This window comes from Cynocephalus volans, chromosome 5 (genome assembly GCF_027409185.1).
Source record: "Cynocephalus volans isolate mCynVol1 chromosome 5, mCynVol1.pri, whole genome shotgun sequence".
Classification (NCBI taxonomy): domain Eukaryota; kingdom Metazoa; phylum Chordata; class Mammalia; order Dermoptera; family Cynocephalidae; genus Cynocephalus; species Cynocephalus volans.
This window is the reverse complement of record NC_084464.1, coordinates 92,789,606-92,806,630: the sequence shown is the minus strand read 5'-3', so window position 1 is coordinate 92,806,630 and position 17,025 is coordinate 92,789,606. Positions and strand designations below refer to the sequence as shown.

At 34.5% G+C, this 17,025-nt stretch overlaps 1 protein-coding gene across 6 annotated transcripts in view; it reads left to right on the top strand.

The window, feature by feature from the left end:
• RNGTT (RNA guanylyltransferase and 5'-phosphatase) overlaps positions 1–17,025 on the top strand; it is a 303,195-nt gene that overhangs the window by 25,805 nt on the left and 260,365 nt on the right. For all 6 annotated transcript variants that reach the window (XM_063096565.1, XM_063096564.1, XM_063096563.1 and 3 more), the window contains exons 5-6: positions 7,254–7,329; positions 8,593–8,833. In XM_063096565.1, coding sequence (XP_062952635.1) covers positions 7,254–7,329; positions 8,593–8,833 — 317 coding nt within the window. The remainder of the gene's footprint in view (positions 1–7,253; positions 7,330–8,592; positions 8,834–17,025) is intronic.

Below are 17,025 nucleotides of genomic sequence, written 5' to 3'. Positions count from 1 at the left end.
AAAAATCAGTAGCATTTCTTTTCTCCAATAGTGAACATGCAGAACGAGAAATCAAGAAAGCCTGCCCATTTACAATAGCCACGAAAACAATAAAATACTTAGGAATTGAGTTAACCAAGGATGTGAAAAATCTCTATAATGAGAACTACAAACCACTGCTGAGAGAAATTAGAGAGGATACAAGAAGATGGAAAGATATCCCATGCTCTTGGATTGGAAGAATGAACATAGTGAAAATGTCCATACTACCCAAAGTGATATACAAATTCAATGTAATCCCCATCAAAATTCCAAAGACATTTTTCTCAGAAATGGAAAAAACTATCCAGTCATTTATATGGAACAATAAAAGACCACGCATAGTCAAAGCAATGCTGAGCAAAAAAAATAAAGCTGGAGGCATAACACTACCTGACTTTAAGCTATACTACAAAGCTATAATAACCAAAACAGTATGGTACTGGCATAAAAACAGACACACTGACCAATGGAATAGAATAGAGAATCCAGAAATCAACCCACACACTTACTTCCATCTGATCTTTGACAAAGGCACCAAGCCTATTCACTGGGGAAGGGACTGCCTCTTCAGCAAATAGTGCTGGGATAACTGGATATCCATATGCAGGAGGATGAAACTAGATCCATACCTCTCACCGTGTACTAAAATCAACTCAAAATGGATTAAGGATTTAAATATACACCCTGAAACAATAAAACTTCTTAAAGAAAACATAGGAGAAACACTTCAGGAAATAGGACTGGGCACAGACTTCATGAACACGACCCCAAAAGCACAGGCAACCAAAGGAAAAATAAACAAATGGGATTATATCAAACTAAAATGCTTCTGCACAGCAAAAGAAACAATTAACAGAGTTAAGAGACAACCAACAGAGTGGGAGAAAATATTTGCAAAATATACATCTGACAAAGGATTAATATCCAGAATATACAAGGAACTCAAACAACTTTACAAGAAGAAAACAAGCAACCCAATTAAAAAATGGGCAAAAGAGCTAAGCAGGCATTTCTCTAAGGAAGATATACAAATGGTCAACAGACATATGAAAAAATGCTCAACATCACTCAGCATCCGGGAAATGCAAATCAAAACCACATTGAGATACCATCTAACCCCAGTTAGGATGGCTAAAATCCAAAAGACTCTGAACGATAAATGCTGGCGAGGTTGCGGAGAAAAAGGAACTCTCATACATTGTTGGTGGGACTGCAAAATGGTGCAGCCTCTATGGAAAATGGTATGGAGGTTCCTCAAACAATTGCAGATAGATCTACCATACGACCCAGCTATCCCACTGTTGGGAATATACCCAGAGGAATGGAAATCATCAAGTCGAAGGTATACCTGTTCCCCAGTGTTCATCACAGCACTTTTTACAATAGCCAAGAGTTGGAACCAGCCCAAATGTCCATCATCAGAAGAGTGGATACGGAAAATGTGGTACATCTACACAGTGGAATACTACTCAGCTATAAAAATGAATGAAATACTGCCATTTGCAACAACATGGATGGACCTTGAGAGAATTATATTAAGTGAAACAAGTCAGGCACAGAAAGAGAAATACCACATGTTCTCACTTATTGGTGGGAGCTTAAAATTAATATATAAATTCACACACACACACACACACACACACACACACACACACACACACACACAAACACACACAAAACCGGGGAGGGGGGGAAGAAGATATAACAACCACAATTACTTGAAGTTGATACGACAAGCAAACAGAAAGGACATTTTTGGGGGGGAGGGGGGAGGGAGAAGGGAGGGAGGTTTTGGTGATGGGGATCAATAATCAGCCACAATGTATATTGACAAAATAAAATTAAAAAAAAAAAAAATAAAAAGGGAAGTACTAGCCAGAGTAATCAGAGAAGAGGAGGAAATAAAGGGCATCCAGATTGGAAAAGATGAAGTCAAACTGTCCCTGTTTTCAGATGACATGATCCTGCATATCGAACAGCCTAAAGCCTCTACAAAAAAACTCTTGGAATTGATAAATGATTTCAGCACAGTAGCAGGATACAAAATCAACAGACAAAAATCAGTAGCATTTCTATTCTCCAATAGTGAACATGCAGAAAGAGAAATCGAGAGGAATGGAAATCATCAAGTCGAAGGTATACCTGTTCCCCAGTGTTCATCGCAGCACTCTTTACAATAGCCAAGAGTTGGAACCAGCCCAAATGTCCATCATCAGATGAGTGGATACGGAAAATGTGGTATATCTACACAATGGAATACTTCTCAGGTATAAAAAAGAATGAAATACTGCCATTTGCAACGACATGGATGGACCTAGAGACAATTATATTAAGTGAAACAAGTCAGGCACAGAAAGAAATACCACATGTTCCCACTTATTGGTGGGAGATAAAAATAAATAAATAAATTCACACACACACAAAAGAAAAAAAAAACTGGGGGGCAGAAGAAGACATAACAATTACAATTCCATGGAGAGAGGGAGGTTTCGATAATGGGCCACAATAATCAATCACATTGTATATCGAGAAAATAAAATTTAAAAAAAAAGAAAAGAATCTCCAACCCCCCCCCCCAAAAAAAATCAATTTTGCGATAAGAGAGAAATAGCTGATTTCTTGGTTAATGGTAGACTGTGTGTAACAGATACGTATCTTAACTAATGCCTCTAATTGTTTTAGGTGTATCTAGTTACACATATGAGTGACAAATTTGTGAATATGTATTTTCATGAGTAGCACATGTTTATTGGTAAAAATATTTCTTTTAATGAAATAAAAATATTTAAGATGCTTGGCACATAATAGGTTCTTCATAATTGTTAGTTTTCTTTTTGTCCTTATTATTTTTCTTGCTCATGTAGACCAGGTCGTCTCAGCCTCAGCATTATTGACATTTTGGACTGGATAATTCTTTATTTTGAGGGGCTGTTCTGTGCATTGTAGGATATTTAACAGCTTCCCTGGCCTTTAATCGTAAGAGGCTAGTGGTACCCCACAAATTTTGACAATTAAAATTGTCTCTAGACATTGCTGAGTGTCCTGTAGGGGGCAAAACTACCTCCAATTGAGAATCACTGATTTAGACTGATCAGATAAGTTTTTTAATTGTAAAATTTTATCTGACAAATGAGACCGAAAGGAAATTGTATATGTCGAGACCGGGCTTTATTTAAAAAGATATATTGCCACCAGTTCTTCGTAAGCCACCCCTTCCTAACTTACGTTTACATATTTAGTATGTATATTTGTATAGCTATAGCTCACCTTTCTCTCTTTTTGTTGGGTAGTTTATTTTCTTAATTTGACCTTTAATGTTATATAAATTAGTTTTTTTATATTAGCTTACCTAGAAAATGACGATAGATTTGAGCAAGAAGTTGCTTTGAAATAGTTAATAGTGAGGTAATCTTTAGTTATAAACTATGGCTTATTTGCCACTAGGTAGATTCATTCTCATAATGCACTGAAGAAAACTGAAAAATGCCTTTTTTTAAAACATTGAAGACATATCTAAGCTTGTAGTATGCTTAGTTAGTGGGATTTTTTGCATCCAATACATAATCTTTCAATTTTTCTATAGAGATTTAATTTGATGAAGGTTTTGTAAGTTTATAACCCTCATCTTACTTTAAAAATCCAGTCATCTATAATGTTTTGAAGTATAACTGAACAATAGGACTAAAACTATGTATTTTCATAGTAAAGAATATTGAAAGAAATGATACTTTCTTAAATTGTATACTTTCAAATGACTTATTAATTGGCAATTCTTACATTTTGTATTCATAAAATATTAATTAATTTTGCTAGAGTAAAAATTGGATATAAAAAGAGTAGTGGTTTAGGTGAGAAACATATAAATTGAAATACTTGCTGCTTAAATTGGTCTGGAATAATATGGTAGAAAGGAATGTTACATGTCAGAAACCAAAGCCTCCCTTCACATCTTTTCTCTCAATCTCTAGTCATTTGCTCCTCAGATTGCAAAGTCTACCTTAAGTGTTTCTTCAGTCTGTCTCTCCTCATTATTCCCATCACCATGACTCTTGTCACTCGGACTCTTATCATCTCACTGGGATGTCTTCATTGTCTTCCCATTCTTCTGTCAGCTTCCATGGGAGTGATTTTCTAACACCTGATAATTTTATTGCCATGCTTAAAATTCTTTAGTATCTCTCCATTGCCTTTATAATCTCTTTAGTTTCCCCAGGATTTTGGCCCTCTTACTCTCTCCAACTTTATTTGGCATTACTTTCTTGTAACACCCCATGCCTTATGCCATTCTGATTTATTTGTAGTTTGCCATATATATTTACGTTTGTACAGATTGTTCCTACTGTCTGCAGTTTCTTTATATCCTTGTTTATTGAGGCTTATTCACTAATTAAGGTTTTTATTCCAAATACTAATGATCATTTTATGCTGTGGATTGTAGAAATAGGCAGGTGATTGGGCTCAGTTGATAGTAGTTTTCAAAAAAATTTTTTTTTTTAGTGAGGGCCTTTTTTGAAAGAAATCCTACTGTAATCCACAAACAAGGTAGAAGTGGTTTTCATTTGTTTATATTTGCTAGTGAATTCAATTTATAACTTTTGTTTTTGGTAAAGTTAATTGCTGAGAACAAGGCCATATTTATGAACACTAACATTAGAATTATGTTATTAATACCAATTGCATATTTGTACCAGTATTTCACTTGAATATGTAGATTTAAAAAAATTAATATATTGAGGTATAATTTATATATAATAAAATGCATTATTTAAAGTGTGCAGCTTGCTGGTTAGTTCAGTTTGTTAGAGTACCATGTTATAACCTCACGGACAAGGGTTCATGTCCCCATACTGGCCCCCAAAAGAAAAAAAAAATACAAGTACAGTTTGATGAATTTTGGCAGTTGTAGACAGTGGTGAAACCACAATCAAGATGCAGAATATTTGCATCTCATACTTCTTAGTGTCCATTTTGTCTTCAACCCTTAGTTCCAGATTAGGTAAATCACTTTCTACTTTCTGTACTGTAGGTTAGTTTGCATTTTCTAAAACTTTATGTAAATGAAATTACATATGTACTTGTTATGTGGCATTTTTCATATAGTATAATAGTTTTGAAATCATCCTCATTGCATTTATTAGTAATTTGTTGGTTTTTTTTTGGCTGAGCAGTATTCACTGTGTGACTGTACCACATGTTGCTTTTCCATTCACCTGAGGATAGGCATTTAGGATGTTTGCAGTTTTTGGCCAGTATCAATAACGTTTCTATGGACATTTGTCTTTGTGTAGCTGTGGACATTTGTCTTTATGTACAAATCTTTGTATGGACATATGTTTTTATTCTTCTTGGGTAGATAACTAGGATTAGAATGAATGGGTCACTTGATATTGGTGTATGTTTAACTTTTTAAGAAACTGCAAAATTGTTGTCCAAAGTGACTGTGCCATTTTACATTTCCACAAGCAGTGAATGAGAGTTCCAGTTCCTCTATATCTTCACAAACACTTGATATGGTCAGTCTTTAATTTTAGCCATTCTAATGAGTATATAGTGGGATCTCATTGTGGTTTTTATTTGCATTTTCCTGAATTAATGATGGTTAAGCATCTTTCCATGTGCTTATTGGTTCTTGCATATCTTCTTTTGTAAAGTGTCTGTTCAACTCTTTTGCCCAGTTTTTAAAAAAGTGAGTAGAGGTGTAAAAGAGTTCTTTATATATTCTAGATACAAGTCCTTTGCCAGATACATGTATTGCAAATATTTTCTGTGGCTGGCCTTTTTCTTTTTCTTTTTTTTTTTTTTTTTTGTCCTTTTTGTGACCGGCACTCAGCCAGTGAGTGCACCGGCCAGTTCTATATAGGATCCGAACCCGCGGCGGGACCGTCGCAGCGCACTCTACCAAGTGCGCCACGGGCTTGGCCCCTTTTTATTTTCTTAATGGTGTTTTTCAAAGAGCAAACGTTTATTGTTTCGAAGTACCCTAATTTATCAGTGTTTTCTTTCGCGTCATGCTTTTTGTGTTTCATCTAAGAAATCTTTTCTACCCCAAGAGTGCAAAGATTTTCTCCCGTGTTTTCTTCTAGAAGCTTGTAATTTTATGAGTTTATTTCTGTATTTGATCTTGGTTGCACTCTCTCAGGATGATCTATATACATGGAAGAGAGTAGTTTGCAAAAGGTAACATTAAAAAGATTTAGTACTAGGGGCCGACCCCGTGGCGCACTGGAGAGTGCGGCGCTGGGAGCGCTGTAGCGCTCCCGCCGCGGGTTCGGATCCTATATAGGGATGGCCGGTGAAAAAAGATTTAGTACTAAATATGAGGATATTCTTTAATTAAACAGAGATAATAGGAAAAGCTTTATTTTGAGGTCCGCAGGATTGTTAGTTTACCTGGCCGCAGAGTTGTCATGTTAATGTCCATCAAGCTGTTTTATTTACTATTTTCAAAGTAGTTAATTAAGACCATGAATATGTCCTGAAAGAGGGATTAAGAAAAATAAATTTCCTTTTCTCTGCAAATTTTTTTCCTTCTGAAGTTTATTTTGAAAGATTGCAAGCTACCGTAAAGATACAGTCACTTGGTTTCTAGATAACTTGAAAGTAGTAGTATTTTTATTGTACTGTATATCCAACAGTTAGTTAATTATTTTCTATAGCCAGTCACTTTGGTTGATTACATTCAACTAGTGACAACCCCCAGGTGAGTTTGTTTTCATTAGTTTCTTTGCCCTGATCTAGTTTCTGGATTTAAAAAAAAAAATTGATTTGGCTATCTTGCAAGTGTGTACCATTGGCCATTTTTTCCTAATGGAAAAATTTATCCAAAGTTTGCAGATCCAGAGGTTTCTAGTGTCTGTTTGATGAAAATGCCTCTTTATTTACCATGCTTGGAATCTCTTAGTAAGAGAAGTCTTTAGATAGTAGAGACAGTTTTTAACCAATAAACCAATATGAGGGTAAAAAAGTTCATGGGAAGATTCATGTTATCTTATAATCCCATTTTTCCATGAACATTTTGAAGTGTATTACATTTAAACTTCTAGTCAGTACTATAATTAGATATTAATCATCTTAAACTGAAAAATTAACTTAGAAGGTGTTTCAAGCTTTTAAAAAATATAGTTATTTTATGAAATGACTGAAATGTTTTGATTGCAGGTTGAAATTTTAAAGTAAAATGTGGCCTCAGAAGTGAGTTATTAATTTTAAACCAAAGCTACTTTATTTTCTAGGTGTTCATTGTACCCATGGTTTCAATCGCACTGGTTTCCTCATATGTGCCTTTTTGGTGGAGAAAATGGATTGGAGGTACTTGTATCTTGTTACAATGGAAGAAGATGTATTTAGTAATAAAAAATTTTGTTGTTTTTGTTGTAGCATTTTATATTGCTAAGCTTTTTGTGAACTCATGGTTAATATAATTTGAAATGGTTTTCATTTTAGATATGGGTAATCTTTAGAATACCGTCACCTAGTGTGTTGTACTAAGTAGCACTTATGAATCCTTGAGTACTTATGAATCCCATAAACTGTGTATATATTTACTTTTCTAGATTCTTTTCACATCTTACAGAATTATTAGACAGTTTGTACCAATATTTTGTGTTTGTATTCAGCTTTGGAATTTACTATTGTTGTTTTCCTTTTTATTAGTCTTTTTTATAGCTGTTGAGTGCTATGAAAAGCTTATAATGCTCTACAAAGGAAGTGTTTTTTTTTTTTTTTTTTAAATTTTATTTTGTCGATATACAATGTAGTTGATTATTGTGGCCCATTACCGAAACCGCCCTCCCTCCTCCCTCTCCCCCCTCCCACCCAACAATGCAAAGGAAGTGTTTTTAAGACAGCGTTATTACTCCATTTAAACCAGTTAGCATGAGCACCTTTTTTTTTGTGAAGTATGTTTTTAGATCGTGAGAGATTAGGACTTTAGTTACTTGAAGTTCCTAAAAGAATAGGATATTACTAACTGAATTTTCTTGTTGACTCATTGAGGGTCATTATGTTTACAAAGCCTTTCACACAGCAGATCCTTTTTTGAATATAATCTGTTGAAGTACACATCTGATTGCACATTTTACAGTTTACACATCCTCAGTGGTTCTCTCCTGCATGTACTTTCTAGCTCTGGCTGTTCAGGTTCTCTGCACAATAACCCCAGACTCCTATGTCAGACTCAGCCTGGTCTGTTGTAAGTTCCTGAAAAATCATTATGCTTTTACTTTTGTTCACAATGCTATTCACATTTCCTTGACTGCTGTTTTCCCTTACAGTCAGACCTCAATCTTTAAGACTTTATTTAAATCATTCACAGATCCTACTCAGGTCTCTTCTGTACTCTTATAGCAGTTTACTTTTAGAGTTTAAGAATTATCAGTGTACCTTACATTAAAACCTATTCAGAATTTGTCCCTTAATAAATTAAATGCCTTGAGGGTGAATACCATGGTTTGCCCATTTTGTAAACTCCTATTATACTTTATATGGTGCCTTGAGTATAAGAAGTGAGTTTTGATGAGTCTACATAAATGGAGAATAGTGAGGAAATTGCATGGTGTTTGTTTTCCACAGTATTGAAGCAGCAGTTGCTACTTTTGCCCAAGCCAGACCACCAGGAATCTATAAGGGTGATTATTTGAAGGAACTTTTTCGTCGCTATGGTGATATAGAGGAAGCACCACCCCCACCTCTGTTGCCAGATTGGTGTTTTGAGGATGATGAAGATGAAGATGAGGATGAGGATGGAAAAAAGGAATCAGAACCTGGGTCAAGTACTTCCTTTGGCAAAAGGAGAAAAGAACGGTTAAAACTGGTAATGTTAAAAAATATTATAATAGTCTTTACCTTCTTCTTCTGCATGGTTATTGAGATTTATGAAAATGGAATGCTAGTCATGTTTCTTTAGGTTTGTAAGGTTGTTTCATTCTGGCTATTTCTAAAGATTCTTGATAGCCATGAGTCTATCTTTTCTAAGAGAAAAATTGCAGTTATGTATATGTGCTGCCGAAGCGAGCACAAAATTGCAGTTATGTAAATTCATCCTGTTTTTATTTAGGTAGATTGAGAAGTTACTATTTCTTTACAAAGTACTGTAAGATTCCAACTAAATGTCTAGTGAGAATTTTTACTAATGCTTTACAAAATTTTCACATAGTTAAAATAACTTTACATGTGATTTCTTCTACCTCCCACTGTGGGTGGTGTTTTCATACTTTCCATAAAGTTGAGCTGAAGAGACTTTGACTTCTCTAGCCAATGTTTATTAATCTTCTAGAAATAAAAGGCCTAACCAAAAACAGTAGGAGTTATCTCCTTTTCTTGGAGTTTAGGGGAACTATTGAGAGGAAAAGTACTGGTTTTACTTGTACACACATAAGTACATGGTATAGGCCAAAGGGGAAAGTTAGGGAAAGTGCGGAGGTAATTAAGTGTTTATGATGTTAGTAGTTGAAGTGTGTGGTATACAGGATACTTCAAAAGTTCTTGGAGAGATTTGTATTATCTTTGAATTCTATTTTTCTACAAACTTTTTGAAGTACCCTTGAATTATGGTTGAACTGTAAACATCACAACTCATTTATTAGTAGGAAGTGGTTCATAGGCAGGGAAGAAAATGCTTTGATTGTTTTATACAAATCATATAACACAGTTATTTTGGGCTTTTAAAAAAAGTTCCTTGTTTGAAAAACATTGTCTTAATTGCATTTACACATTTCAAACTTCAAGACTATAAGGTCGCTGAAAATTGTAAGCTGCTTGGAAACACAGAAATACTTTCAAAAGTAACTTATTCTTTTAGTCTGACATTATTTCCTGGATTTAGTATACCTGAAATTACTGAATCACATACCTAGAAAAACAATCATCACATTCTAAGGAAAGTTGAATAAATAGCAGAAGATGAAGTATAGATGATTACCCTCATATGATATCATTTTTATAAGGGAATTCACTGTATTTTTTAAGAGTAATATTCATCATGAGCATATGCTTAATGTGTTTTGAATTATGATATATTTGAGATATATTTGATTCTGCAAAAGAGTTTAAAACAGTGTTATTAATTTGATAAATGGGGTAAAGTTTGCAGATTTTTTTTTTGCTAGAAGAAAAGGTCTTAAGAGTGACATCTATTTTATATTATCAAGTACCATTAAATTCCTTTAGGTGTAAATGAGCTCCAGCAGTATTAAGAGAAAAATAGCCATGGTCGGCATGTTTCTTAAGGGAAAATAAATACGACATTTAAAATAAAATTCCAAACCTAGTTTCTCCTATTTTATTTTGTTGGTTACTACGAGAAGTGTTTTAAAAATTCCCCACTATGATTGCGGATTTACCTATTTCTCCTTGTATTTCTATCAAGTTTTGCTTTTAATATTTTGAGGTGGTATTATTTGGTACATACTAATATGTGTAAAAAATTGTTTTATTTTTACAGTGTCTTTATCACTTTGGAGTATGTGATAGTAATATGGTTGCAAAAGCTTTCTTTCAGATAGTGTTTGCATGGAATGTCTTTTACTTTGAGTCTTTTTCATCCTTTATTTAAGATGTATCTCTTATAAGCATCATGCTGCTGGGTTTTATTTATCCAGTCAACAGTCTTTACCTTAGAGTATTTAGTCCATGTACATTTAGTTTACTGATAAAATTAGATATAAATTGTCTAACTGTTTTTTTGTTTCACTTGTGGTATATTCTTTTTTATCTTTCTTTCTTGCCTGCTTTACTGTTAGTCATTTTTATTATTCTATTACCCCAACTCATTGCTTGTTAGTTATACATTCCTTACTATTCTTTTAGTAGTTACCTGATTTAAATATATATCTTTGACTTGTTAAAGGCTTGTATGTGTTAGTACTTTTTAGACAATGCAAGAATTTTAGAAACTGATTCTATTTACCTCTTTCTGCCTTTTTTTGGTATTGTTTATTTTAATTCTCTCTATATTTTAAACCCCATAAGACAGTCAATATTTGTTAGATGTACCAACATATTTACCCTTTCTGGTACTCTTCATTCTTTCATGTATTTTTGTGGTTCCATTTGGAATGGTTTTCCTTCTAACTGAAGGGCTCTCTTTAATATTTCCTTTAATGTGGGTCTGTTATGACACACTCTCTTAGAATTTGTGTCAAAATATCTTTTTTTGACATCATTTTGGAGAACATTTGTCCTGGGTATAAAAATCTGGGTGCTTGACAGTTACTTTTTTCCAACATTTTGAAGACATCATTCTATCATCTCTTTCTGATGAGAAATCAGCTGTCTTGCTTCTTTGGAGGTAATTTCTTTTTGTTTTGCTTTTCAGCAGTTTTACCATGATGTTTCCACTTGTGGTTTTCTTTGTATTTATCTTACTTGGTGTTTGTAGGAATTCTTAAATCTATGGCTGGATTAAAAAAAATTTTTTTTAGACAATTCTTTGCCGTTATCTTTTCAAATATTGTTTTAGATCTATTCTTTGTCTTTTCTCCTGGGCCTCTACTTAACCTAATAGGCTCTTATGTTCCTTTCTATATTTTTAATCCTTTTGTTTCTTTATTTTTCAATTCGGATATTTTCTTCTGACCTATCTTTGACTTTACTAATTTCCTCATTAGTTTTGTCTAAGCTGCTGTTAAACTCATCCATTGAGTACTTAATTTTAGTTATTTTTCTTTTCACTTCTGGACTTTATATTTCATTTTTTTTTTTTGAGTGGTTTTTAGTTCTTTGCCAGAATTCATTATTCTGTTATTTAAGTTTTTGAACATATTAATCCCAGTTTTTTTTAAAGCCTGTGTCACATAACTAATATGTGGATCTCTGGTGGATCTCTTCTTCTCATGTCGTTTTGATTTGTAGTTAATTGTAGTTTTTATGCATCCTTGGGTATTTTTGATTGAATGCTAGATATTATTTTTGAAAAATTGTGGATATTAGGCTAGCTCATTAGCTCAGTAGGTTAGAGTGTGGTGTTATAACACCAAGGGCAAGGGTTTGAATCCCCACACCAGCCAGCCACCAAATAAAAAAAGAAAAGAAAAATTGTGGAAATAATTTGAATCTCTGACCATGTTTTTTTCCCTCAGAAAGGATTTGCTTTTGCTCCTACACAGAATTAGAAGCAGAACATCTTTACTCAGTCAGGGATTGAACTTTTTAAAAGTTAGGCTTTTGTTTTGGGGGGTTGGTCTGCTTTTGGCTTATTCTTATTTGTAGAGTGTAGCCTCTTGGGGTCCTAAATGAAACCTTGGAGAATTAAACAGGACTCCTTCTCCTTGGTGGCCTATACTATAACTCCAGTTTTTGTTTCCCATTTCTATGATATTGCTGAAAGCTCTGTTCAGTTTCTTAGCCTCTCAGTTACCATTTTTGAAACAGTGCATCTAGAGGAAAATCCTAGAGGGGAAAAGCTGAACCAGATCTCTCTGGGCTTCCCTTCCCTCTGAGTTCTTAGCCCTTCGAGTCTTTATTGCCTTTCTAATTCTGTGATATGTTTAAATGGGTGCTTTAACATTTTGTCTAGCTTTTTCTTATGGCTGCAAAATTAGTCTAAATGAACTAGTTAGTTATTGCCAAAAGCAGAAATAATTTTTCTCCTTTTTTGGAGAAAGCAGTTAGGTTTGATTTCTAACTGATAGTGAAAAGATGGTGATTTTTGAGAATTTGTGCTTATACTTTCAAAGGCAGAGTTTTGAAAAAAATTTAAAGGCTTATGTATTATTTTTATAGTTTTTTCCTCTTTTCAAACCTTAATAAGTACTAAAATTATTAAATTTTTTACTTATGGAAGTAATATAATTACATTAAAGAAAAGTTTGAAAACCAAACAACTTACAATTCTTAACTTTCATACCACTGCTGGGATTCTTGTCTTCTTAGAAGAATTTCCCCCATTTACTTATTTATCTACTTATTTAATTTAAAAATGTGCACATATGACATAAAGATCAGTTTTCTTTGTAAAATAAAAATACAAACATCCACGAGCATATAGAATTAAAAGTAAAGATATTTCTTTACTCCCAGTCTTGTTCTCTACTTTTTGGTTATCTTTTTATACTCATTTTTCTGTGCACTTACATATGTTTATTTAGTTTTGGCCTTACGTTCAGGCCCACTCCCCCTTTTTATTTTTTGGCAGCTGGTAGGTACAGGGATCCAAACCCTTGACCTTCATGTTGTAATACCATGTTCTAATGAACTGAGCCAACTGGCCAGCCTCCTGTCCCCTTTAAACATAAATGTATTTTTATGCAGCTTATTTTTACTCAGATATTTTTTCTTAGTACATATAGAACTGCCTAATTCTTTTTAGCTAACACCAGAGGAAACAGTTGATAAAGCATAGAAGATGAGAGAGGCTATCAATCCATGAAATAATAGCAGAGTATTAAGAAGAAGAACCAATTAGAGATCTTGCAAATGATTATCATGATTTAAAAAAAACATTCAGGTGGCTGAATAGCAAAATGAAGTTAGCTGTAGAGGAAATTATCAACCTGGAGGATCTTGTTAAGGAATTCTATCAGGATGCAGCACAAAAGGACAAAGAAATGCAAAACACGAAAAATAGTTTGGAATTAACATATAGTGAGTGGTTTAACAGAATGAAATGTTACAGAGAGGACAAAATAAAGATAGAAAGCATTTATCTGAGAATTATTTTCTGGGTGCAGTAAGGCTGTATCAGACCAGTGATTTTAAGAAGCTAGTGGAAGATAAAGTGGAGACAGAGTTATGTTAGGGGCCTGCAGTTCCACCTGCACTTTTGGAGATGTGTTAGGACTCAAGGGATTCAGCATACAGTTGTACTCACATTTATTACAACAATGTACTAAGGATATACAGTTGGATCATAAGGGACAACGACAAGTGGAATCTGGAGGAGTACATGTGCAGGCTTTTTCATGCTCTTTCCTTCCCCCATGGGGTCATACTGAGCTCCTTCTTTCTGCAGCAACATTTGTGCAATGTTTCTGCCCATGGAAGCTCATTAGACTCTCAGTACCCAAGGTTTTCACTGATGGCTGGTCCTGTACATACCCTCTGCCTAGCATGTACAAAAATTCCAGAATCCCAGAAGAAAAGCATTTGTCCAGCATGAACTGTATTGTTTGTGTAAGTAGTCTAGGCATGGTGAACCGCCCTTATCAGTTGACTGAGAACATTCTGAAAGTCAGGTTTCCAGATGCCATCCAGGGGTCAACCTTGCCAGTAGTCTTGTTTTTTTAACTCATTTCTGCACACTAGTGTAGACTATTCATTCAAGTGGCTTGGTTATGATCAAGAAGGGAGAGCAAGGGTGATTGCTTGATGCAGACATAGAGGGAGAAATGCAAGTGTATTTATTAGTTGTGGATAAGGAATAAGTGGAGTTAATGAAATCGAAAGTAAAGGTTGAAGAATAAATGATAGAAAAATCTCTGAGGGGACGAAAGGGAATGGAGGTCAAGAGCAGCTGGAGAAAGAGTTCTTCAGCAAGAGGAGAGAAACAGTCTCAGCACTGAGGATGCAACTGAGATTGTGATTTTTCCTCAGTAATTTTCAGCTGCCTATCTGTAGGAATGAAGAAGACTAATGGTAGGTTGATTCAGGGATGGGGACATTTAGTATGGGTGTGATGGAAAGACCAGAGGGTAAGGGATACTGAGGATATCAGGAAGAAAATAATTAGAGTAATCAGCCATAGGATCTAGGCTGAATAAGAAGTAAGGTCAGGATGAAGGGGTGGTGGGCTGTTAGACTGTTAAAAGGGAGGAATGAAGGATTTGTTAGTCTTGGTGAAATTGAAAAGTGGGCACAGTGAGAGTAAAAGAGTTAAGGTATGTAAAATGTAAAAAGTCAGAGTGGCATCTTGGTTTTGGAATGTTGTGGACACTCAGTCAATGGGAGTTGAATTGAGTAGAGTGGTCTGGAATGGTGATGGCATGGCCATGGACCAGGTTGTTCAAGTTTGGTAAAGATGAGGGTCATTGAAAATTAAATTACTGATGGATCCGAGTGCAGTGATGTTTACGACTAATCGATTACAAGCAGTTACAGATTTCTTTGTAACTGATTACAAATCTTTGTTACAGATATTTTTTCCTTAAAAAAAAAAAAAAAAGAAATAACTGAACCGTGAAGCCTAGGTTGTTGGTTGGGTAAGTTATCTCAGAGGATATGGATATAACTAGTATAATGATAGAAGTTAGAATGGTGAGAAATAACTGACTGCTTTTTATGAAGGAGGGGGCAATATCCTTCAATACACAAAGGGTGGAGGATTTTATTAGTTTAGATTCTCTGGTTGTGAGTAGAAGAAACTAACTCAAATCAGCTTAAATAATAAGGGGCATGTATCATGAGTAAGTGGAACTCAGGCACAGGAATATAGCCAGATTTTGGTACGATAGTGGAGCCTGGATCTGGAAAGTTACCTAGAACCTAGTTCCTGCTATTTCTTCTTAACTTTTCATTTCTGCTTTCTCTCTTTATTTGTATCAGTCTTCTTACTGTCTTTGTCTTTCAGGACTGCCTCTTTCTAATGCCTCATTAGCCTAGGAGATTTGAGCTGTCCCAAAGCTTCTAACCTTATATGTTATAATATTAGCCACATGTGGAGACTAACTGCCCATCTTTGAATCCCAGTTCCAAATTACTGGGAGAGAGAGTCTGATGAATTCAGGTTGAATTAGGGTTTCACTCATGCTGCCATCAACTTGGGCTGGCCTGGGATGCTATCTTGTAATGTCATGTAACATGGCTATTAGGGCCCTGTCTTTGTGGGCGGGGAGAGTAGCTCTTAAAGAGAGTTGCAGTGCCATCAACCACAGTGGATATCTGTGGATGTCACATCTGAATGGTATAGCTGAATAGAGTTATTCTAAGTGGAAGAGGGGCTTTTGAAAGAGGTAGGGAAGCAGTGAGGATGTAGGAAGGATTAAGGAAAGATAAAGGAGAATAAATGGATGACAAATATTTATTAGATGGTCGGGGTTATCTTTTATAACCAAATTCAGTAGTTGTTAAATCTACAGTGATGCTCAATATTAATTGGCTCTGTTAAATTAAAAATATTCAGCTTGTTCAACTGCATAGACTTACTAAAATATTTCTATTTGTGGTAATATTGTGGGAAAGCACATGGTTGAATGTTGATCATGTTTTCTGTGCATTAGTCCTTTTATTACTTGTTAAAAAAAAAGTAATGCTTGTGTTTTAGGACTGACTTATGCTAATTTGGCCTTTGCTTTTATTTTGTCTATTTAGAAATTATTATTTATTTCTTAACTTTGCTTAACTTTGCTTAGGAAATACATGTTCATAAATGAAGCTAGATACCTTCTTTGTGTAAACCTTAAAACTCCTATGCTATTAATACCTTCAGAATAAAGGTGCTGAATATTGAACTCTGAGTGTTTTCATTTTAATTAGCATATGCAAGATATACTTTTAAGTGGGTATTGAAATTATCTGAGTGTTTTCAGTAACTAAATATGTTACAAACGTTATCTAACTGGTTGAGCTTTCCTTTAATGCTTTTTTTTTTTTAAAGCTATTATGTTTAATGGCAGAAATGGTTTTAAAATGAAATTTCATTGGCTGGTAAAGCGAGGTAGTGGTGTAATAGGAGAGGAGTGCTATTCTTTGATCACTTGGCTCAAGAAATCTCTATATTATGGTTATTTAAGGAAAATGAAGAAGTAGAAAACAGATTAAATAACTATAAAAAGTGATTCAGAATTAGGGGCAAAGTGTAGGACCAGTGTCTGCTGGAAGAACTCAGAACTCTTCTAGATTTGACAGGGATGTCTGTGGATTAAATATTGTGTTCTTTTTTTTCCCTTCTCAGGTGGCTTGAGTTGCCACGTCTTTGCCAGAAGGTTGATCATTGCAGCTTGTAGACCATATTTTTATTCCCTAATTACATTACATTAACAGCTAGAGTTGTTTTATGGATTCTTCTTGAGACTGATGCCAGCCCTCTTATGGGTCTGAAAGTAATTGTAGCATAAATCTAGACTATTTTTT